Genomic DNA, 24,515 nt, shown 5'->3' with positions numbered 1-24,515 from the left:
ATAAGGAGATAATATGGCACAGGGGAGCTTGAGGTGTTATTGGAGATGTTATTTGTGGCTTAAAGCCTTTGGAGTATACTTGATTTGATCTATAGATGTTTTATAGCATGGCATGCTTCCTGTTTATTAAAATCTTGTCAAGGTAACAGTGAGATAAGCACAAATGAAATTAAAGCATCTTCTATGATAGAACTTCCTTGCCTTCATAATGCAGCATAGAATGAATAATATAATATCTGTAGACAGTCTTTCCAAACTTCTAAATACAGTTTTAAATTCCGTATTATGTTTCAGGCTTCATTTTTTTTCTGCCCTTCACACAGTGACACATGAATTCGTTTGTAACAATAGAAAATTTTTCTTGCTTATATTGCAGATAAATATAGCAAGATTTTTTTCTGTGGGATTGGAATGATTTTTTTCCCTAACAATTAAAAGGCTCTGTATCAAACATGAAAAAGTGATTCTCCTATGGGAATTTACATTTTTTCAATATAGAATGAAGGATATAAAAATTGCTCTTGAGGCTGAAGAGCTTACGTTGGTAGGTGGGCACCTGATGTAGATACATCAAGTATGGACTCTGCAGACCTTACATTTAATATAGTACTGTAACAGAAATACTGTTTGCAAACCTCAATTAGAAGAACACACAAACCAGGGGTGTCTGGGTGGCTATGGTCGGTAAGTGTCCGACTCTGGATATCCGCTCAGGTCATGATCTCACGGTTCGTGATTTCAAGTTCTGAGTCGGGCTCTGTGCTAACAGCACTGAGCCTGCTTAGGGTTGTGTCTCTCTTCCCCTCCCCCATTGCTGTCTCTCAAAATAAACCTTTAAAACTGTTAACAACAACAAAAAGAACAAAAAAGCAGATAAATATCCACATGTTTCCCATTCCTAACAAAGGCTAACATTCTAGTGCCTTTAAATTTGAAACAGGTACAAATCAGTATGTTATCTAGGCCCACAATTCCATCCAAAACTCTTAATTTCACAAAGCCACACTGTATACAGTGCTCTGTTATGGGTATGTTCCTATGTTTCCTGTGACACACATTAATTCACATATCTGTCTTGGCACCTTATATACCTTTTATTTCCTTGAATCACAGGAGCTTCAGTTTCAACGACTCACCCGAGAACTGGAAGTGGAAAGGCAGATCGTTGCCAGTCAGCTAGAAAGATGTAGGCTTGGAGCAGAATCCCCGAGTATCGCCAGCACCAGGTACAGGGCTGATGGCTCTATCGTTTTACATGCCTTCAAGTTACATGCCTTATTAAGTTGTCCTGGATGCAGCAAATGATTCTGTTAGTGTTGTCACTGTTAACTTGCCTTTCTGAATTTGACACCAAAAATGTCAATTTATTCTAATTTGAGAAGCCTCTTGCAATATTGATTATCCTTCAGTCCTGTGCTTGAAATGTTTTATGTGGCATTGGTAAGTTTCTGTAGCAAAAGCTAGTATGCTGCCTTTAGAAATTTGAGTTCTCATATGTAGATACAGTTAATGCATGTTTGCACAGTTAATTACTAATTACTTGGTAAAGCTAATTGGCTTTGAAAGCCTGGCATTGATTTTTTCAAATAAGAAATATTTTTAAAGGATAACATTTAAGTAGCTTTTAAAAATGTCTCCAGTTGACCTTGAGGTTTTCTACAACTCTGTAAAACTGCTATAAAGAATAATTACCATATGAAATAATTTAGTGTATTCACATAATAAATTCAAAACCAGTATATTGCTGGAAAAAAAGCATGTTTAATCAGAATTACTGTTTTCTGTTTAAATAGCCTCTTGAGCTATGTAAAAACATCATTACTATAAAATTATTGCTATAAGAATGAAGTGGTGAAATCACTACTTATCCTATTTGTGGATTTCCTTCTTGTTAATTACATATTCTAGTACAGCCTACCATAAAATAACTTCTATTACTTACATTTTTAAGCTTGCTTTGTTTACTCTTGCATAGGAATGTACCCACAGTAACTTGTCTCTTAAGTTATTTCTAACATCATCATTGTTCTACTTTTCAGTATCTTCTATTACTCATGGCCAAGAAATCCTTCTTGGTGAAAGAGTACTGCCTGTTGTTTCTCCTTTCAGGCTAATTGTTGCTATGGATTTAAAAAATATTAGGCTGATAAATTGTGTGCTTGTGAATCTTTTCATCTCTGACCCTTAACGTTTGTGTATATTGGTATGTTTAGTAAGACATAAAGCATACAAATAAGATTAATAAAAATTTTTAAATACAAATATAAAATTATGTGTTCATATTTTAGTTATCCAGTTATTTTTATAGGAAGGGAAATTATAAGCAAGGTATAAAAATGTAAATCAAATATTTCTAACTCTGGCTTTGTGGTACTCAATGAAATAATTTATCAAAGAAGTTAAAATTGTGAAAAATTAATTTAGACTCTATTCAGTATTTTTAAAAAGCCATCTGTATCTTTAGCACCAAAAAGAGCAATTCACAACCTCAGTAATACAGTATTGTATGTTTCCAAAATGTACAGGCCAACAGATTTTAAAATATATAATTTGATACTAACAAAATTTAATTCAACATTTAATGAATTCATTTAGGGCTTTTATTCTGGCAATGTAGCTAATTAAACTAACATAGAATTTCTCTTGATAAACCCCTAGAAATATTTGATACATCAATAAGCAAGTCAATACCTAGAGGAAATGGCAAAATAGAAAGGAAAATCCCCAGGTCCTAGAAATAAACTGAAAGCCAGAGCCAGAAGCAGTTGAGCTGTCTGTACAGGAGACCTAGGGACAGTCAAAACCCACCCCACTTCCATGTAAAAGCACTAGAGTCTTGGATTTAATACCCATGCAGGGACCCAATAACGAGGCCTGGTATAATTTGAAGGTGGTACATGTGACCTTAAGATAGCTGCATTAAGCAACCTATGACCATTTCCCATTGCAGACTCCAAGCTTGTACCACGTGTGGGTTTGGAGTCCAAGTGTAATTCTTCACATTGTTCAGGAATCCCCAGCCGAGAAATTGACATCACTAAAGATGAGCTCACAGCCAGATATTATAAAACTTGAGTCAAAAAAAAACCTCAACAGTGAGTGAGAATCAACTGGCAGAAGAGTACGATTTACAACTTGAAGAATATGCTATCATTGGAGAGAGTTTGATAGTGTGCATAGGACAACAGGTATAAGGATGTGCATTAGAGCATTGTTTGCAAAAGTGAAATATGAGAAAGAATATAATTATCCATCAGGATGGAAATGGAAAATAAACTGTGGATGAGTAAATGCCAGAACAGTTAAAATAAAATAATTGGTTTGCATGTATCAACATGGACATCTTTGTAAAACAGACTCCTGAGTGAAAACCACAAATTGCAAAAGAATAGATGTAAGAGTATATCATTATGAACATTTTAAAAAATATATGCAGCAGTACTATGAAATATTTAAACAGTATTTGATATTGTTTATGGATGTATGCATGTGTAGTAGAAGTATAAAAAGTATTTTGGAATGACACCAATTTAAGATAGTGGTATTTCTCAGAAAGAAGGGAGGAAGAAGCTATCAGAAATTAGGCTTTAGCCAAATCTGTAACATGTTATTTAAAATTGCCATCTATAGGGGCGCCTGGGTGGCTCAGTCGGTTAAGCATCTGCCTTCGGCTCAGGTCATGATCTTGCAGTTCATGAGTTCAAACCCTGCATCGGGCTCTGTGCTGACAGCTCAGAGCCCGGAGCCTGCTTCAGCTTCTCTGTCTCCCTCTCTGTCTGCCCCTCCCCTGCTCTCACTATGTCTCTCTCTCCTTCAAAAATAAATGAACATTAAAAAAATAAAATAAATTGCCATCTACAGCAAAATGACATAATATTAACATATGTTAAATAAGGGGGTGGATATGTTCATGGCTATTAGATCATTTTCTGCACTTCAATTTTTAAAGTATTAAATAATTTTAAGATTATATAGTTGAATTAGCTTATTCCTAATTAGTTAGCTAATCTGTTAGTAAAAATACATTTTATAATATTTACTCTCTGTGATTTTGGTGCTTTGTGTCTAGATCTCAGTGCCTAGTGTGGTGTGTGGCATGTCACTGGGTTCGGTCGGTGACTTTGGGGTAAGTGAATGGATCCTGCAGAAAGGGAAGCTGGTTTGACCAGAGGAAGGGGGAAAACGTGCACAGAGGTATATAGGATTCCACACTGTGGTTATACTAGAGCGCCAAGAGGCTCCCGTGTCTAGGATGTGTCCTAAAAAGACCTGATGGCTTATGAAGTTGGGAGGGTAAAGCTGGCATTTGATCGTGGCGAACAAGGAAAGAGGGTGATGAGAATCTTAACCTTCATTAGGTCTATAAGGGAGACCTGTGGAAAGTTGTTTTTGGAGGTAAGTGTCCTGGCAATGTAGGGCCTACATAGTTCAGAATGAAGAGAGACCAGACAACAGGACAGGAATCTGTTATGGAATTTTAGGGTTATGAGTAAGCCTGGTTTTGGCACTCAGTGAGATTGCTAAGAATCATAAGTGATCCATTTTGATTGCCCTACTCCAATCTCACGCTGGATTTTCATGTATTCCTGATGCCTCCCGTGTAATGCTAACCCTTCCCTACAACCTTTCCCAACTTTCTCCAGGAAAGTCACCTCTCTTCATCTGAACTCTTAACTGTGCCTTTGTTAGCTTTCCTGTGAGGTGGTAAGTACCACCCTGTCCCCACAACCCTGGCACAGTACCTGGTGCTCAGCGGGCAGGCACTCAGACAAATGCTCATTGAATGAATAATGAAACTTAATGAAGCCCAATGTGTTTTAAGCTCATCAAGTTAAGGATGCTTTATCATGAGGGCATCTAGTTGGCATATTTGGGTTTCTCTCTGCCCTTTTTCATTGTGCTTTTCAGTGGACCTTGAGAAGCCTGTTGACATAATTACTTTGCTCTGTGACCACCAGGTTTACACACAAGCAAGGAGCCCATTAGAAAACAATGTTAGTGAGGAGAGCATAGGTTTTGGTCACTTGAGAGATCCCCCTGTGTCTTCCAGTCCCCACCAGCTGTTCATCTCAGAGCAAGATTCTAAAGAAACACAGAAATTAGCTCTCAGACCCAAACCCTCTTTCCTGTCAGCCATTTCTGATTTGCTCAAAGGAAATTAAAAGTGGGACCACTGCTTATGGTCACAAAGTAGATTCAGGACATTCTTACATGAATCAAGTCAAGTAAGCAACATGGGGGATTTGACAACCATCTGTCTTTCATATCATTTTATTTAGATCCTGTGTCAGAGTTGGTAAGGTGACCGTAAGATTTTCTTATGTTTCCTGGTCCGAAGATGACATCTTAATAACTCAGAGGGAAACGAAAAGCATATTTTTATTTACTTTTTCTGTTCGAAGCATTTGCCATTATTGGCCTCACCCTGTGAATAAGATGGAGGCGGTGGCATGAGGTCATATTTAATAAATGGTTGTTCTGTTGTGCCAAATAGTACACTATGGAGTCCTCTCCCAGAGGAATGGCCCTCCAAACGAGCAGTTTGGTTTCCTTACACTTGCAGTACCAAAGATAACTTTTTAACCCATGCCGTGAGATATTCTTATTTCATAGGTGGAGAAACTGAGCCTGTGCTTGTTTTTATTTAGGAAGTGTCCTAAAAAAGTGAACAATTGCCATTGGCAGTTTACTTGTAATATGCCTTTTTGAGAACTTAAAAACAAAACTCATTAAAAATCATTTTAAAATCTTAATGATTAAAGTAATTGCTTAGTTTTTCTATTAAGGCCCCTTTGGAAATCTAGTTCTAAACAAGGTTAATAAAAACCCCATTTCTGATAGGATTTCTCATTTGCTTTATTTACTACAAAAAAGCCCTAATAACCCAAGCAGTAGCAACATAGAATGATTCTTCATCTGGAATTGATGGTGCTTATATCCTAAGATGATATGTGAAACCAAAAATAATCATTGTGACTTTGAAAAGCCTACAGTGACTTATGAGATTAGTTAATAGAGAAGTTACGGCCTCACTGCTTTGTGCCCAAGTACACTACAGTTACTTGTGCGTTTACCATTACCTGTGTATTTAGTATTTCACCTCACTGAGGGCAGGCTGTAGAAATACTTCATAAGGAAGTTAGAACTTTTTTTCATATATACTGAGTATAGTATAGTTGTTTATATATTTAATATTCACTTCATTTAAAGTGGGCTATGGAATCAGATAATAAAGAAGGTCTCACTTTTTTTTCATTTGTTTTGAGTACACCGTAGTTATCTATGTATTTAATATTTTCCCTCATTCCAAAAGCATTTGAAACATCTTTTAAAAATACAAAAACCAGGGGCGACTGGGTGGCTCAGTCGGTTGAGCGGCCAACTTTGGCTCAGGTCGTGATCTCGCGGTCCGTGAGTTCGAGCCCCACGTCGCGCTCTGTGCTGACAGCTCAGAGCCTGGAGACTGTTTCAGATTCTGTGTCTCCCTCTCTCTGACCCTCCCCTGTTCATGCTCTGTCTCTCCCTGTCTCAAAAATAAATAAAACGTTAAGAAAAAAAAAATTTTTTTAAAAATACAAAAACCAAAGATGGAGAGAGGAAATTAGAGCAAATGCAAGATAATGATTAGAAAAACAAGATGAAATCAAGGTTAAAATAGTATAAGAAATGTGTGTTGTTAACATTCCACGCATTCGCTAAAAGTAGGGAACCACTTTGGCTCTGAGTGACCTAGTACCCATCCTAAAGAGAGAAACACTAATGAATTGTATGATTCAAGTGTCTCTAGTATAAAAATAAACCAGGTTGCTCAGGAAAATCTGCCATTCCTGAGGCCGGGACTTGAGTGGTTTCTCCTGTGAGTCAACATTGAGGGGCCACTATATGATGTGGCAAATAGTGTCCTCAGTAGTCTCTCTCTGAATTACAAAATCAGACTGCTAGGTCTCTTTCTTCCATTGTTAAATGGGAGTATAAATGGATAGAATAGCGCCTTACCTGGAAGTAATTCTCTAGGAGGCCAATTCTGACACTAGTTAGACTCAAAGCTGAATTTAGCATGTATAGATGGAAGGGTTAATTTCAGGTCCTCCAAGCAGGCAGCATGCCATGAAGACTGTCTGCCACGCCTTTTACAGTCATGGGTGACAATGGGTGCTGAGATGTGAGATATCCTACGTTAAAGATCACTGTGCAGGTACATGGTGTGAGTGCCTTAAAAAGGGGCATGACCCTCATGGGATGCTGAAGTGTGTACGGCTCATTGTAGGAGAATCTCAGCACGGGTACCTCAGGGAAAATTGCCCTTTAAACCTCTTGCCTCCCATGGACTAAGCAATAAACTTCAAATCCAAATTTTGATGAGCATGGAATTTTATTATATTTCCCCTTGCATCCCCATCATCAATGGGGTTTCATTCTAACTCTAGTCTAGCTTAGATTTCACTGAATAGAGTGACAGTAGAAGGTCCCAGTGGCCCTCAGTGAGAGGCCCAGCTCCTCACCCTCAGATTTCCCCTGCCCACCTATACTCCCAATGGATAGAAAGGGCAGGGGTGGCCAAAGTATTATTCTCACTCTGCTTTTGGGTTTGGGTTTTGGTTTTGGTTTGGTTTTTACTGACTGTGGAGCTAAATATGCTCATTTTAGACAATTTGTAAAATTCAGGAAATTAATAAAGAGAAAAATCCATAATTCTGCCATTCAGATAACCATTTTATTTTCTTTTTTAAAGTTTATTTATTTATTTTGAGAGAGACAGAGACCGTGCAGATGGGGGAGAAGCAGAGAGAGCAGGAGAGAGAGAATCCCTCTGCTCAGGCAGTGCAGAGCCCTACTTGGGGCTCAAACTCACAAAACCGCGAGATCATGACCTGAGCTGAAACCAAGAGTCTGAGACAACCAACTGAGCCAACCAGGCGCCTCACCACTTTGCTTTTAAGTTATGTTTATTGAAGTATAATTTACTTACAGTAAAATTCACCGTTTGTAACATGCAGCTTTATGATTTTTTAGCGTTTTGGCTTGTAGTTTTGTAACCATCACCATATAGAACATCTCCACTAACGCCAAAAAGAAACAACCACTTTTAAATGTTTGCTACATTTCATTCTTTTGAGAAAAATTTTTTTTATCTTTTTAATTTAAGGTTGAGGTAATTCCCCTAACTTTTGGTTTTGTCTTGTTTCTAAAGTCGCACTTCGATATGCCAGGCCTCATTTTTAATGGCCCTCTCTGCCTGATAGCTTGAGGCTGAACCAGTGACCTAGGGATGTTAATTCAGCAGTGGTTAGAAATCATTACAGCCTAACAGGGGCAAGGGGCACGGTGTGGGTGGAAGACTTGGTCAGGGCAAATACTACAAGGCAGATTCAGCTTTCAAGTGTACAGACACATTTCATGTTTCACATTTCATGCAAGCAGAGGAATTACACAAGTCGTTCAACTTGTGTAACAAAACTGTGCAAGGAGAAGAAAATGTAATTGGAATTGAAAAGTCGATAAATGAAAATATCATTTTCGACTTCAACAGGCTATTTCTGAGATTTTGTTGTACAGAATTTCAAAACTATACCTGAGTGCAGACTTGGGATCTTCCCATTCATCTCCCAAAACTAAGTTACTTCTAGACAAGTTGTAGATAATGAAAGAAAAAGGTTGTTTCTTTAGGACACATAAATTGGTTCCATGTATTTTATCTTATACATCATAGTTTGTCCATTTATCAAGACGAAACACTAACTTTTCCTTTGCATTGAAGTCAAAAAGAGATTCTTAAAAAATGGACCTTTAATTGTAAGAAACATTAATAGCAACTTTTGGAATCAAAATACAGTTTCTCAGTTTTCATTTTGATTTTTGTACATTGTCTTAAACTTTGATGACCCTATTTGGAAGCGTTTGGTTCTTTCACATTATCCTTTAACTGGCTACTGGTGGTGTCAGGAAGTTATTCTAGACTTGGAAAAATCCTGTCCATACCAACTGAATGGGGGTGGGGGGGAATGGGTAGCGATATTGAAATTAAATAACTTCACACTCTTCCCAAGATTATCTCTCCCTTTCAGTTAGTTTAAAGCCCTGCTAAAATAGAATTCTTTATGGTTTCAAAAAGGTCATACAGTCTTGACAAATAGTCTTCTTATCGCCACTTAAGAAAAGAACTGTGTTATTTTTTAATGAAAAGATTTGATTCCGCACAGCCATTCAGATTTTTTTTCCCACACTTTATAGGGTCATCTGTGAGTGCCCATCAGGCTTCCATTGATACTATTAAAAATTCTAAAAATGTTTTAGGCTGACAGTAGCAAAAAGGGCCTTTTCATGGTTCATGTCTTTTCTTCAGCGAATATTTTCAAGTCATTGTGAGCTAAACCTCCTCAAATGATACATTCTTTAAAAAATGAAGGGTCTTTGAGAAGATTGAATGTTTGTGCCTTGACAGTTTATTACATGTTAAATGTACCTCTTCAAGAAGATGCCTGATAAAGTTCTGTCCCTTTGACCTTCAGAGCTCTCACCAGTCAAAACCTGAGTTTTTTAAACAATAGTTTTATTGAGATATATTTTTAGAGCCTAAAATTCATATTTTCAAGGGTGTAATTTTCACAGTTGTTCACCCATTACCACTGTTCCATTTTAGAACATTTTCATCACCCCAAAAATAAGCCCTCTACCCATTAGCACCCTGTTCCCATTCTCCCTTCCCCACAGCCCCTGGGAACTACTCCTCCGTTTTCTGTGTCTGTGGATTTGCCCACTGGACATTTCCTATATACAGTATCATGCAATATACGGCCTTTTGTGACTTGGCTTCTTTCACCAAGCATGCTGTTTTCAAGGTTCATCCATGTTGTAAGCATGTATAGTACTCAACCCCTTTTTATTTCCAAATCATGTTCCATTGTATAGATAGATATACCCCATTTTGTTTATTCATTCACCAGTTAATAGACATCTGGGTTGTTTCTACTTTTTGACTATTGTAAATAATGCTACTATTGTCTTGGGTGTTAAGAGGGGAAGATCCCAAGGGTATTGCTGTAGGCATTCTTAGTTTGGGGGTCAGGGAGTGGCAGAAGTTTTCCTTAGCCTCTCCACCCATCCTCCTACTCTCTCATGAGAACTCGCCTTCTGTCCTTTCTCCTCTGCTTTCTCTTATGGTAAATCCTTGTATACTGCTGCGCTAGTTGTCTGTGTTGAGTTACTTTAAGTGTGGAGTAAGAAAAGCTATTTGGGAATCCTGTGATACTCACCAGAATATAATTCACCCAATTCCATTCCTAAATGTTGTCTTTTAATGGTCACTCTCTCTTAATGGTCAAACAAATAAAAGATCTCTGATTTCACTTCTAATTCAGACCAGATGAAGAATAAACTATTTGATATTGGAATGTAATTATCAGAAACTCTCTTGGGGATCTCTGCAGTGAATATTTATGAAATGGATGCTCTTATGAGTAGATTTAGTAACACTGAACTTTTATGATGCAACTGCTACTATAAACAGAGTAAAGAGTACCACATCTGAAAGATATAAATGAGTCTGTGGCTGACCTGCAGCTCTACAGAAGTCATTTATCTGGAGCAGTTTACTTAAGCACATTTCCTCCGGAAGGCATTTTAATTATTACTTCTCATTGCCATTCCAGTCACAAGCCAATTTCATCTGGGACTTACAAATCCAAGTGACAACTATCTCTACTGATTTGAATTAAACTTGTATAAACTAGGTCTTCTGCAGGGCATGTGAGCCCAAGGTAATTCAACCAGTATTCTGTTAAGCTAACCTATTTTAACCTAAGAACGTGACCATGTAGAATGTGGATTTTAAGCCAAGTAGTTTTTATAAGAGTGTCTTTATGGACATTATACAACAAAATGTTTTAATCATAGTAAAAAAATATTTCAAAATGAACTACCTATTTCTTAGACTGAGCATTTAAAAATGTTAGGTGGGTGATACAGCTAGAAGGAACCATGAAAAGAGATCAAGTTTATAGTTAGCATCACAGTTTGAGATTATCTTTTATTTTTTTTAATTTATTTATTTTGAGAGAAAGAAAGGGCAAGTGGGGGAGTGGCAGAGAGAGAGGTGAGAGCGAGAATCCCAAGCAGGCTCCACGTTAACAGCACAGAGCCCAACATGGGGCTCAAACCTGCAAACCATGAGATCATGACCTGAGCCAAAATCAGGCACTTAACTGACTGAGCCACCCAGGCACCCCAAGGTTTCAGATTATCTTGATTCTTTCACTATATTTGATTAAATATGGAGGCAGCCCAAATGTATCAATTTTCCTAATTAATGAAGAGGAAAATACTTTTTAAAAGTCAGGGGCCCATGCTTCTAAAATATATGTATCATGCCATGATTTAATTGTCTTTTAAAACACCATTTTAATTAAAATAACATTATTTCATTTTCTTTAATTTTTCATAGTTCACATTCTGTAATTACTATTCTCAAAATATATAACAGTGATTAATTATTCAATCAATACATTAATTATATTACCAGTCCCCACTCTGTCATTTTTTTTTAACTATGTATGTATACTGGTAAATTATAAAGTAATTTAAATAGGCCATACAGAGTATATTTCAAGATACTTCCTGAAAAAAAAAATTGACCTTTACTGCTTCATAGGAATTAATAATTACTTTAATCATATATCTTCTTTTTACTATCATTTTGGGTTTTATCTGCATCTTTTAATCTTGATCTTGAGAAATGTTAGAAGTACTAAGAAGTACAGAGAATAACAAAAACTCAACTACTCACATCCCGGAATTGAAAATTATTGATAATTCATCACATTGGCCTTTTTTATTTAAAATTATTTTTAAATTCAAGCCCTCTTTGCCCATTCTCTCTTCCCAATAGCTGACCACTAGTATATAGTCTTCCAGTTTACTTTGCATACTTTTATGTCCTATACGTCCTTGACCAGTATTGTGTGTTGCTTTTTTTTTTTTTTTTTTTATTTATTCTTGGGACAGAGAGAGACAGAGCATGAACGGGGGAGGGGCAGAGAGAGAGGGAGACACAGAATCGGAAACAGGCTCCAGGCTCCAAGCCATCAGCCCAGAGCCTGACGCGGGGCTCGAACTCACGGAGCGCGAGATCGTGACCTGGCTGAAGTCGGCCGCTTAACCGACTGCGCCACCCAGGCGCCCCTGTGTGTTGCTTTTTTAACCTACACAAAATGGTATAGTGTGTGTATCATTGTGCACTCAGTATTTTTCTACTCAGTATTTAAGATCTATCCATGTTGGTATGTGTAGGTCTAGTTTATGTTTTTAACTATTGTTGTGTATATATATTTCTTAGAATAATAAACCGGCCATTTCCTTATTGAAGAACATTTAGCTTCCACTTACCAATACTTTAAATAATGAAACAGTGATATCTCTTAGTTTACACATATAGAGTTCTGGAAAATATAGCATTATAAGTAGAATATTAGGGTTATAATGTACATTTTTCAATTTTTCTAGATCTTCCTGAATTGCTTTCTAAAGTAGCACAACAACTATAACCTCTCAAGCAATATGCGGAAAAGTTCCAGGGTGTGTGTTCTCTGTTTTTCTGTTTGCTTCTTTCTTTGGCCAACATTTAATAATAGGCAGGGTCTTTAAATTGTACCAATCTAACATTATCTTATTTTACTTAGCATTTTCTTGATGACTAATGGGATTGAGTATTTTCGTATCTTTATGATCCATTTGAGTATTATGATCCATTCATATTCTTTGCCCATTTTTCTAATGAGTAATTTGGCTTATTCTCTTTGGTTCTATCATTATTTTTTTGCACTGAAATAACTCTGAAATGTACATGTTAAAATAATACAGGTCTTAGTACATTACAACACTAAAAGTTTACTATACTAATCTGTTTTTAGGATACAAGTCCCTTAGTATCATTACTAGGTATGTAGAAGTTACATATTCTATATAGGATATGTAATAATTGATATGTAGTAATGTAAACATTAAATATGTATTAATAATATAAATACGTAAAGATGAAATAATAGATACCTAATTGTCCAAATTTGCAGTTTAGGGTAGGTGAAAGCCCAAACAGATGATACGAACATTGCTTTCTATTTCCAGATTTCCTTTCATGATTCTTTTTTTTTTTTTTTTTCCTCTAAACTCACTGAGTAAATATGTATACCTTTGCTTTACTGTAGAGATATAAAGATCTAAAAGTCTGGAAATTCCCAGCCTGTAGAAGGGACCATTGTGCATAACTAGCAATATGACAAAGCACCTTAGTAGCAGCATAAAATATAGGTTTATATTTTATTATTTTTAATTTTGTAAAGAGCTCCGTGATGATCAGATTACATTCTCTGTCCTGTCTCTATCCCAGAAGGCTTTTATTTGGTGTCTTTGATTCTTATATTATTAGGTTAAAGTACTTCTTTATATTATAAGGAAGAGAACAATAGTCGTTGGGCACCTATTGCATAACAGACACACCCATTATCTTCTTTTTTTCTTTCCTTTTAATTTTTTTTATGTTTTATTTATTTTTGAGAGCAAGAGAGACAGAGCACAAGCAGGGGAGGGGCAGAGAGAAAGGGAGACACAGAATCCAAAGCACGTTCCAGACTCTGAGCTATCAGCACAGAGCCCAACATGGGGCTCAAACTCACAGACCACAGATCATAACCTGAGCCGAAGTTGGAAGCTTAACCAACTGTGCCACCCAGGCACCCCAGAGACACACCCACTATCTTAACTGTTCAGCAGTGTTTCCTTTTTGGTGTTTTGTGTTTTAGTTTGCTTTGGTTTTAATTATTACTATATACCTGAATTTATCATTAGGATGATATTTTCCCCCACAGATAGCATTGTTCTTTTGGTTTTTCCCCCGGGGTGTCAATAAGTGGTGTGAGAAGACTTAAGCATCCCACTTACATCCACTATACCACTCCCAATAGTTACAGCCTATATCAAATGGTGCCCTTAGCCCCGTCTCCACTGCCACTGTTTTGTCTCTTATGGCAATTGCAGTGGTTACCATTTATAGTTTGGTCCATCACAAACATGTTAAAAGAAGTCATGTAGATATTAAAGATTCTAGGAAACATTCTTGAACAACATATTCCCCCTAATGTACTTTCTGGAGTTCGTTGTTTAAGGGGGAAAAGTTTGCTATTTCTTCATCTAATCATTTTAATCTCTGTGATGAAATAAAGGAAGTTTAGTGTTAAGTTCACATTCTCATTACCATTTGGCAGGTTAAGGACATGGAGCAGAAAGACTGATATAAGTAATGAGATGTTCCTTTAACCCTTCAGAGAATTACTACTATATACAACTCTAACCCAATGATGTATGGAAAAGGAAATAGAGAATGTGATTATCTACCTAAAAGTGAGTGCCATCCATTAGTGCATTTTCAGCAGTTGATCAGCTTGCCCTAAAAATGGATATGGCTTGTCTGCCCCCCAGGGGAAGGAGGGAGACAACCTACAAGTTTGCCAGACTTTGTAGTGACTGAATTGTCATTAGGGCTGTCCTGCCTGAGGCTTCACAGTCTATTTAATAACTAATAAATAGACTAATAAATCAGTCTAATCCGCTTGTTGCATGGGTTTTTCTATTCTCCAGTTGTGTTACTCTACTATTAAATAGGGGGGAAAACACTTTTGAAACTGAAGAGGAACAAAAGCCTGTACGCTACAGATTTTCACAGCTAAAAAAATTTATATTAAATAATTACACATTTTAGCCACTGTCACATAGTTTAGATACAACATTTGGTTTGCATTAATAGACTCCCATAATCCAAGGAGGAATGACTTTAGGGTATATGTGTGTGCTTATTTCTTTTAGCTTTGTTTTTATTGAAAAAGAACAAATAATAGCCAGTTACTCGAGGATCCTACGACTTGTCATCTCTGCTTCAGAACATGTCAATTAAAGGTTGATCTAACCCCAGCTTCAGTTACATTATCTATACAGGGATACTTGAGGCACAGAGAAAATTCAAGTAAAATTATCAACCGTGATTCAAGAATTTAGTTGCTTAGGAAGGACAACACGTGATCTATATCTGTTTTCTCAGTGGTATTAGCAAAATACTTTTTAGTAAGACTTACTGGTAAATAGTGAGTGAAACAGTATTGTATCTCTATGAATGTAAATATAAAGGTAGAAAGTAATTACTGAGAGAAGTAGTACATTAAGAATATGTCCAGAAGTTAAAAACTTGGGTGAACTTCGCAACCACTGACAAAATAATATATCTAGATCAGTGATCATGAACAGCAGTTAAAATCATTAGCTAAAAAGATGATGGGAAACTTTACACTGAATGGATCAGGCTGACAGCATCTGAACCCATCAATCTATTCTTATGTTAATATTGCAAAACAGGAGATAGTCAGAAATTATGACCTCCTGATGTGATGCAATTGGAAGAACATAACGTCACTTGTGATACATTCTTGCCCAAGAATTTCTCAGTCATCTAAATATAAATACCGAGTCATAGGAAATATGGAGCTGAGGGAACATGTTGAATGACAATGTGCTGATGCATCAGCCAGATCTTTCTGTTGGGCAGATGAAATTAATTTCAAACAGGAAAGAAAGAATTAAGAGAGAGGGAAGATGAAACCAGACCTTAAGAGAGATGTATTTTAGAGACCAGCATCCAAATATAATGTGTTGACCTTGTTTTGATTAGATTCAAACAAACCAACTGTGTTAAAAAATTGAGGGACTCCTGGGTGGCTCAGTCAGTTAAGCATCTGACTCCTGATTTTGGCTCAGGTCATAATTCCAGGGTCGTGTGATCGAGCCCCACGTCCGTACTCAGCATGGAGCCTGTTTAAGATTCTCCCTCTCTCTCTCCCTCCCCACCCCCTGCTCCTCTCCCCTGCTTGCCTGCTCTGTCTCTAAAATAAAAATTAAAAAAAAAAAATTGAAACATGGAATTTGAATATGACTAGATATTTGTTGATACTAAGAATTTTACTATTAATATTTTAGGTGTGATAATGTTATTGTGGTTATGATCTCTTTAAAGTATCTAGAGGTACATCTAAAGTATTTATTACAGAAGTGATAAGATGTCTGAGAGACTTCACTTCAGAATAATCTAGTAATGTAAAGAAAATAGTAGGTAAAGCTGGGTAATGAATATATAAGGGATTTATTATAATCTGTTTTCTTCTTTATACACGTGTGTGTGTTTTAAATATTGCATAACAAAAGTTTTTTTTAATGTTAAGTGATTGAGCTCTTTATTTTCTGACTGAAATTATGGTTAAAATTTATCTGTTTCATTTTTACAAAATTGAGATGGTTCTATTTCTTAACATTTGAGTGGTGGATGTTCTCTTTAATAGTTCAAATAAAGACTATTTAAATTGAATAGATTATGAATCTTCACAGAGTGCACCACACATTTCTTGCTGCCTTTTCCATCAATAATGTTGGCTTATTATGGCAATGAATGGGAGGGCACTGAAAGGGAGAAGGAAAGATAAAGCTGATCAATCACTTCTTCTGTCATATTGCAAACCATTGTCCTTTTCATTCATATCTCTCAAAAGAATAATGCTGGACATGAAAGCTAGGAATTTAATACAGTCTTGCCCAAATGCTTGCCTTGTCTATTTGCCATAGATTGCCTGTTCAACCACTGAACAGTGTTTATGGATCACCCTTTCTGTATCCAAAATGCTATTTTAAGAGACTTTATCCTGACCCTCCATTATCATTGTTGTCATTCCTTCTCATTTGTTCTTTTTTTTTTGTTAATTTTTTAAAGTTTATTTTTTGAGAGACAGAGTGCAAGTGGGGGAAGAGCAGAGAGAGAGGAAGACACAGAATCTACGGCAGACTCCAGGCTCTGACATGTCCACACAGAGCCCAATGCAGGGCTTGAACCCACGAACTGTGAGATCATGACCTGAGCCGAAGTCTGAATAATCAACTGACTAAGCCACCCAGGCACCCCTCTTTCTCATTTGTTCTAATAGGCTTTTTTCTTTTTCATTCCTGTTTGGTAGTTTGGAAACACTTACATGTGGGGGATAAACAGAGAAGAGATAAACAGAGGGGATGTGTGACAAATTAGGGATCTATGAGGGCTTTCAGAAGACTTTTAAGCATTCTGGAACCACTTTCCTAAGTTCCATAGGTCTTACATAGAAACATAGCATATACTATGCCAAATGTTGACTGTATCCTTGTGTCCATTCTTTTTTCAGAACAGTTATTGATGATCCTGGGTCTATCCCACGTGTGAATTCATTCCTCCTTCAGCACTAAAACAGCTATTTATGGTGCTTGTCCGTGAATTAAGAACTGAAAATGCTGTTACAGTGAGAAACATAATTTTTTTCAAAAAGCAAAGGAGAAATTTAATATATCATGTTCTTTCTTTTAACACTTATAGTGAGAATAAAAGTTTTTTTCAGAAGTTAAAGAAACTTCACTGTTTATAAAAATTAAAAAAATCAATCCTTTGGCTGATCAATGGAAAGAAAGTGAATATCGTTCTTTAGACATATGCCAAATTTGATAGTGTCTTTATATGAGTATAAAGAATTGTATGTGAATAAATCATTTGCTTTTGAATGTCTAAATGGGATAAATAATCAGGGGAGTACATGCTTAATAAAACATTTAGGTTTTTATAATTTAAAATTCCTTTTAAGTAAACTTTTATATTGGCTTTTCAAAACATTTTAAAGCCTAAAGTAAAAAATGAAATTGTATGCATCATAAACAAAGCTATTTATAATGATGAGTTTTACGGAATTTGGATGCCAGCCAGTATATCTTACTACACATCTCCACAGCTTAGTTCTTTCTGTGTTAACGCTGCTCAATCTCATGCAGAGCAAGTAGAAAAACAGGACCCTTCTCCTGCTCCCTACCAGTGTAGCTTTTTTTTCAAATATAAGATTTAAATTGTTTTATACATTTCTAAAAAGAGTGTGTTTTTGTGTGTTCTTTCTCTTTTTTTTATTTTCCATCTTTAAAACTGTTTCTCATTTCTGTTTTTTTCACCTTTGGAAGGTTTTGGAAAGAACAGAAGTGAGGGAGACAATAGCAGTTTTTAGACCATGGACACAAAAAATTTGCAGTAGCCCATCTATTCTAAGGCTAAACCTTTGCCTAAATAGCACCCTAAGTCATGGCACAATACTTAGGAAAGAGAGTCTGGTATTGTATTTAGCCATTTTACTATTTTCAGTTGCTTTCATTCTTTCAAAGGTCAACTGAAATGTTAGAAAACCCTTCTATTCTGATTTCTACTTTTACTGGTTGGAACACCTGTTGTGGGATGGACTTAACCAGAAATCATGTTTCCTATATAATTTATGGGGATACCAGAGGGAACTGTTTGTCTCATTTTTGTCTAGTACTACATCCTTTTTGATCTTCCCCTTCCCATATGGTCTTTTGGATCTTTTATTCATAGATTCAAAGCACTAACACAAAATGCTTTTGTCAAAGAATATTTAACATCTTCTAAAATGTGTTTACCTCCAGTCCCTATGAAAGTTACTTGAATTGTTAAAAGGACTAGTATTATCTGTTCCTTTACTGTTTTTGCTCTGCATTAAATACATAATTTTCTCCTTAGGAGACTGGTCAGAGTGTTACTTATTTATATCTTACGTCTTCCTAGAATTCATTTTATATAGCCGTTATAGGAGTCTAAAACTATTGCTATTGTAGAGTAGCATGGGGAGAAGTGGAATGAAGAATTAAAACAAGGGTGAACACTAATAGAGCCAGTAATGAGACCACAAATGTTCACCACAGTGGCTGGGTATACATTTTACTTTAAACTTGCTAACAGCCAGTGAAAACCAAGACTTTGTTGTCCCTATTACTCATGATTTTTTAAAGACTAAACTTGTAAAGCACATTTTGAGAGCATGACCAGTTTTTTCAGGTAAAGTGTCACTGAGAGGAAATATATGGTTCAGACTGTAAGTCTTAGATCTTTCCCAGATTCCTTGAAGTATCAGTCCTTCTCTTCTACAGCCTTCCTGTTTGCACCTTCTGTTGGCTCTCCAGGTGACTTGGTGTAGATTGCAGATGGATCAGCCCAAATCCATCCACACTAGTGAAAGGTGACTCAGGGCTTGTGTCCTGGTACACAAGGAACAACTGCATCCTACAAGATGGGTCAGGAACAACTGCATCCTACAAGAAGGACATCATTTTTCATGCAAGTGCTCTTTCCTTTCTCTAACCTCAATATCAGCCTCAGATCATATAAACAATTATGAAAAGAGATCCTTTGCTCTTTCTCATATGTTATGCCTTGCTTAGCCCAGATTATAAGCATATACCATTTCAGGGTCAACTCAGAGCCATAAGACACAAAAACATTAATAAACTACCATAATGAGCATGTTATCATGGTTTCCTTTTTCCTGGCTGCTGATCATGTGGTCCTTTCTTAGGAAGAAGGAAATCGGTCTCCATCCAATAGAGAATTGTGCAGGGTCTGATACCACGATAAAAACACAGAAAGGAACCTGAGTCCTGGAAAAATCATAAATTTAGAGGAAGAGTTTTTGTTTTCGTTGAGATTGATTATGAATAGACAAAAAATTTGGACGAGGCTCTTAAAAATGTAGTTAGATGCTAAGAAGGATTGCTTTCTGGGTGTTATTGCTAAGATAACCTTATTGTGTATGGGCTAGTGACTTTTCAAACTAGGGTCCTCAGAGCCCCTTAAAAACAGTGTCGTTGATAGGGCTAGCTATTTGCCTTCCAGCTCCCCACCTCTGCTTCAGCCAGGTAAAGCATTCACCTTCATTGTCTGTTCTACATATTGGCCTTCCTATCTTTGACTTCTTGATATAGCCTGGTGGAAGGTGGAACAGGTATATACCTGTTGGTAGGTGGTATGAGTTCTTGGAACACCAGAAGCTGGCTTATAGCATTAGAGAGGTCTTGATTCCATCTCCATTTTCTAGACCCCACTTCCCCCCCTGCTAATTATGAGCATAAAATAAGCTCAAGGGTATTCTTGCTGAAGGTGAAGAGAAATTTGACCTGCTTACATGGTAACTGTTTTTAAGACTTGGGACTTCCACAGACATTATATTTAAGAAGTAGCATTCTCAAGCATTCAAGAGCACTCGAGATTAAGCTAAAGGACAGAATAAGCTATCTACCTAGCTAAGAACTCACAAGGAACTAGTAGACTTTATAAATGTGTTAAGAGAAACACGGCTAAATTTTAAATGTACTAAATTAAAAGGGAAGTCAAAGCAATACTAAATACAAATTTAAAAAAAACCTTAAAGTATGTTATGGTATTATCTCCATATCATAATTGACTATTATAATTAATGAAGATACAGAAAGTTACGTTTACCAGAACGGTTACTCAGTTAAGGAAGTTTGTTTTAAATTTATCTTGTAATACTCCCAAGTAGAGACTAAAACTTAAGAATCATTAGTAGTTATTTTGCCAGATTTCTGGGGTAGAAAATCCTAGGTACATATTAGGAAATACGAAGTAATCTGGGAACTGTGGAGCCCAGAGTCCATATCTAAGAAGATTATGATGCATTTCATTAAAAAGCAATTTGTAATGCCTAAAAGATAACAAGGTGCTAAGTAATTGCAATATGAATTCATTGCCAGAAAATAAAAACCCAAATAAACCACTTTCCTTTTTATTTTATTTTATTTTTATTTTTAGAGGAGAGCAAGTGGAGGACAGGGGCCAAGGGAGAGAGGGAGAAAGAGAGAGAATCTTAAGCAGGCTCCACAGGCCTGACATGGGGCCTGATCCCACGACCCTGGGATTGTGATCTGAGCTGAAACAAGAGTCGGACACTCAATCAACTGAGCCATGCAGGCACACCTCTTTTTTCTTTTCTTTTCTTTTTTTTTTTTTTTAGAGATTTACTTATTTTTGAAAGCGAGCACAAGCATTAAGGGACACAGAGGAGGGGACAGAAGATCTGAGTGGGTTCTATGCTGACAGCAGCAAGCTTAATGCAGGGCTTGAATTCACAAGCCCTGAGATCATGACCTGAGCCAAAATCAAGAGTTGGTCACCCAACCGGCTGGGCCACCTAGGTGCCCTCCACCCCTCCGCTTTTATTTCTTTTTAATCCAGAAATGGACCTCGGAATCAATTAACATTAGACATAAATATTAGAGCAACGGATTATAAAGGAAATTATAACAAACTAATAGAGAGTCACCAGAAGTTTTCACAATGGATTTAGAATCCAGGAGACCTACATACTTGCTAATAGAATAACACCAATTAGTAGAATAATAAAGCCAGTTTGGGATATATAACCCAATATAATATTGGGATATTCACCAATAACAAGTGAAAAGTTGAAAGTTGATTTTTAAAATAAACGCATCATAAATTGAAAATAAGACAATAATGAATTGTTAGAGAAAGATACTCAGTTTGGAATTTATTTAAGCAACTGAGATGTCATCTGTAGTGATAATTTTTGAATTCAGGAGTTTACATGTACAGAAGAAATACAGAACTTTTGTATGAGACTCAGAACTTATACTCAGAACTCAAAGTAGTAAAACTAATAGTAAAAATAGTCAATGAACATATGATTATTGTGTGTTCGTCTGTTAATTACCTCTGTTCAGTAAAGGAAGATCACCTAAGAATCATTTTAAAAACATTGTGGAAGAATATGTTGTAATAGTGAAATAAATAGATGATATAATGCTACCAAATTGGGATGATTTAAATAACCATTTGAAGACAGTGTCATAATACAAAAGGGAGAAATGTTTTATTTGGACATGTAGAATATTATGTTGGTGGTCTCCCAAACTGGCTGATTACTAGCCCTTTACAATTTTTGATCCATGGGAATTGAAGTGAACTCTAGAATTTGGTAATACATTTCATATTGCTATATCTCTCTCCCACTGGAGCCTTCATGTTCCGGTTTCCACCTGAGTGGTCCCAATACTAATTTACCTTCTCTTGCTAGGTGAGTAGAAGGAGAGCTAGATCTTGTGTTTTTTTGTTGTAAAAGACAAATGTTTCACACTTTGGGTTGTTATAGATAGGTGAATGCTTCTTCCTTCAAACACTACGGGGCCCATCAGAGTCCTCTCTTAAAGGTTTCTGTCTTTAAGAACAGCCTTTCCAAAGTCTCTTGACACCTTCTTGCCTTTGGGCATGTGATCCACTGGAGGTGTCACAAAAGTACCATAATGAGTAATTATAAGACAGTCCAGCATTGGAAGACAAGGACTTTGCAAATGAAGCTTCTAATGATGTCTGGCACTCAAGTAGATAATCAGATATTTATTAATTGGATTCATGTTATGTATACAATAAACATCTTTACTATAATAGAGCCAAATCAAGGTGAAGGAATTCTGATCCCTTCATAGAATAATTGAAATAATTTCTGGGGCACCTGGGTGACTCAGTCGATTAAGGATCCGACTTTGGCTCAGGTCATGATCTCATGGTTCATGAGTTCAAACCCCACATCAGGCTGACAGCTCAGAGCCTGGAGCCTACTTTGGATTCTGTGCCTCCCTCTCTGCTTCTCTCTCTCTGTCTCTGTCTCTCTCTCTCTCAAAAATAAACATTTAAAAAATTAATAAAAGAATTTCTAAAATCACATAGAATTAGCCTTGAAAAAAAGAATCCAAAGAGCTAAGATTAAGATCAGCTATCTATCAATGCTAGCTAGTTGATACAGACAGAATTAAAACACAAACTTTACCCTCAAGAAGATGGTCATAGTTTGGTAGTTGAAGCAGGTAAACAACTACTACAATTAAAATCATACAAAAAGACCTAAAATTGAGATAGGTTACTGGGCACATTGTTCACTTAAAGGAGGATGTGATCAAATTTCATTGAATTCTTTTTGTTATTATTAATTCTTGAAGGATAATTGGTGATCATCAGGGAGAATGCTGTAAAGAGTACATAGTCTAGACAGTGGCACACACCCATACTCTTATAAGCAAAAGTCTCAAATAATTCATTACAGTGATTCCTCTCCATTAATACAAGTGAAATTTACCTTCGTATTGACTATACTCAAATTTTAAACTATTAATGAGGGTTCTGTATATACACATATGTACGTGTGTGTGTGTAAAATTTCTTAAGGTGATTTTTTTTCTATTCCCCTTCTCCCACTTTGCCCATCCTCCACCCTCCTCCCCTCTGGCAACCATCAGTTTGTTTTCCATATTTATAGTCTGTTTCTGCTCTTTGTTTCTTTGTTTTGTTTTTTTAGATTCCATATATAAGTGAAATCATATGGTATTTGTCTTTCTCAGACTCTCCTCACTTAGCATAATACTTCTAGGTTCATCCATGTTGTCACACATGGCAAGCTCTCTTTTTTTTTTATAGCTGAATAATATTCCTTTGTGTATTTATACTCCATATTTTCTTTATCTCTCGATGGTCATTTGGGCTGCTTCCATGATTAACTACTGTAAATAATGCTGCAATAAACATAGGGGAATATATATGTTTTCAAATTAGTGTTTTTATTTTCTTTGGGTTAAATACCCAGGAGAAGAATTACCGAGTCATATAGTGGTTCTGTTAATTTTTTGAGGAACCTCCATCCTGTTTTTCATAATGGCTGTACCAATTTACATTCCTACCAGTAGTGCATGAGGGTTACTTCTTCTCCACATCTTCCCTAACACTTGTTATTTGTCTTTTTTTTTTCTTTTCATTCTAGCCATTCTGGCAGATATAAGGTTTTATTTTGATGGTGATGTTGAACATCTTTTCACATATCTGTTGGCCATCTGGATGTCTTCTTTGGAAAAATGTCTATTTGAGTTCTGTGCCCATTTTAATCAGCTTATATGGGGTTTTTGGGTTTTTTTTTTACTGTTGAGTTGTGTAAGTTTTCTCTTTATTTTGCATATTAATCCCTTATCAGATACATCATTTGCAGACCTCTCCTTCCATTCAGGAAGTTACCTTTTTGTCTTATTGTTGGTTGCCTTCACTGTTAATACAGAGAATTTGTTTTCCATAAAACAAAGCAGTAAGTTTTGCAGTTTGACCACGTTCTAGTCTCAGGCTGAGGCCTGACTTTCTTTTCAACAGAAAAATGACTCTGGGGTTCTATTCAATTCAGTGTGTCTTGTAGGAGAGTAATGATAGTAGCCTGCACTACTACTAATGGAAAGAACCCCATCTAGACCTAGGAGAGAGAGAGAGAGAAATGACATGCTAACATTACTCTATGTGGCTCCATCAAATTCTCTACTGCCCCCTCCACTACTGTTTACCTACTAGTGTCCATTAACGCAGGCTAGCCCACATCAGAAATAGAATTGGAAGGAAATTGGGTGCAGACTTAAGTATACAATTTTTCAAAAAAATTTCTGTTATTAAGTGATATGGAGTAAAGTTTATCAGCATATTCAATTTCATGGGTGTATGACATATATGTTGTAACAGGTTACCTGCATTGGCCACTCTAGAATTTGTGTAATTCTGAAAGAGCTTCCAG

General features: G+C 36.4%; 1 protein-coding gene across 15 annotated transcripts in view; it reads left to right on the top strand.

Annotated features, from left to right (window-relative positions):
- Positions 1–24,515, top strand: part of PKP4 (plakophilin 4) — a 237,700-nt gene that overhangs the window by 132,959 nt on the left and 80,226 nt on the right. For 14 of the 15 annotated variants that reach the window (XM_053908561.1, XM_053908552.1, XM_053908570.1 and 11 more), the window contains one exon: positions 1,114–1,226. The exons of the other annotated variant lie outside the window; for it this stretch is intronic. In XM_053908561.1, the coding sequence (XP_053764536.1) occupies positions 1,114–1,226 (113 nt within the window). The remainder of the gene's footprint in view (positions 1–1,113; positions 1,227–24,515) is intronic. 15 annotated transcript variants of the gene reach the window in all.

This window comes from Panthera pardus, unplaced genomic scaffold, assembly GCF_024362965.1.
Source record: "Panthera pardus isolate Hobbes unplaced genomic scaffold, ASM2436296v1 HiC_scaffold_10, whole genome shotgun sequence".
NCBI lineage: Eukaryota > Metazoa > Chordata > Mammalia > Carnivora > Felidae > Panthera > Panthera pardus.
This window is presented reverse-complemented; position numbering and strand designations above follow the sequence as displayed.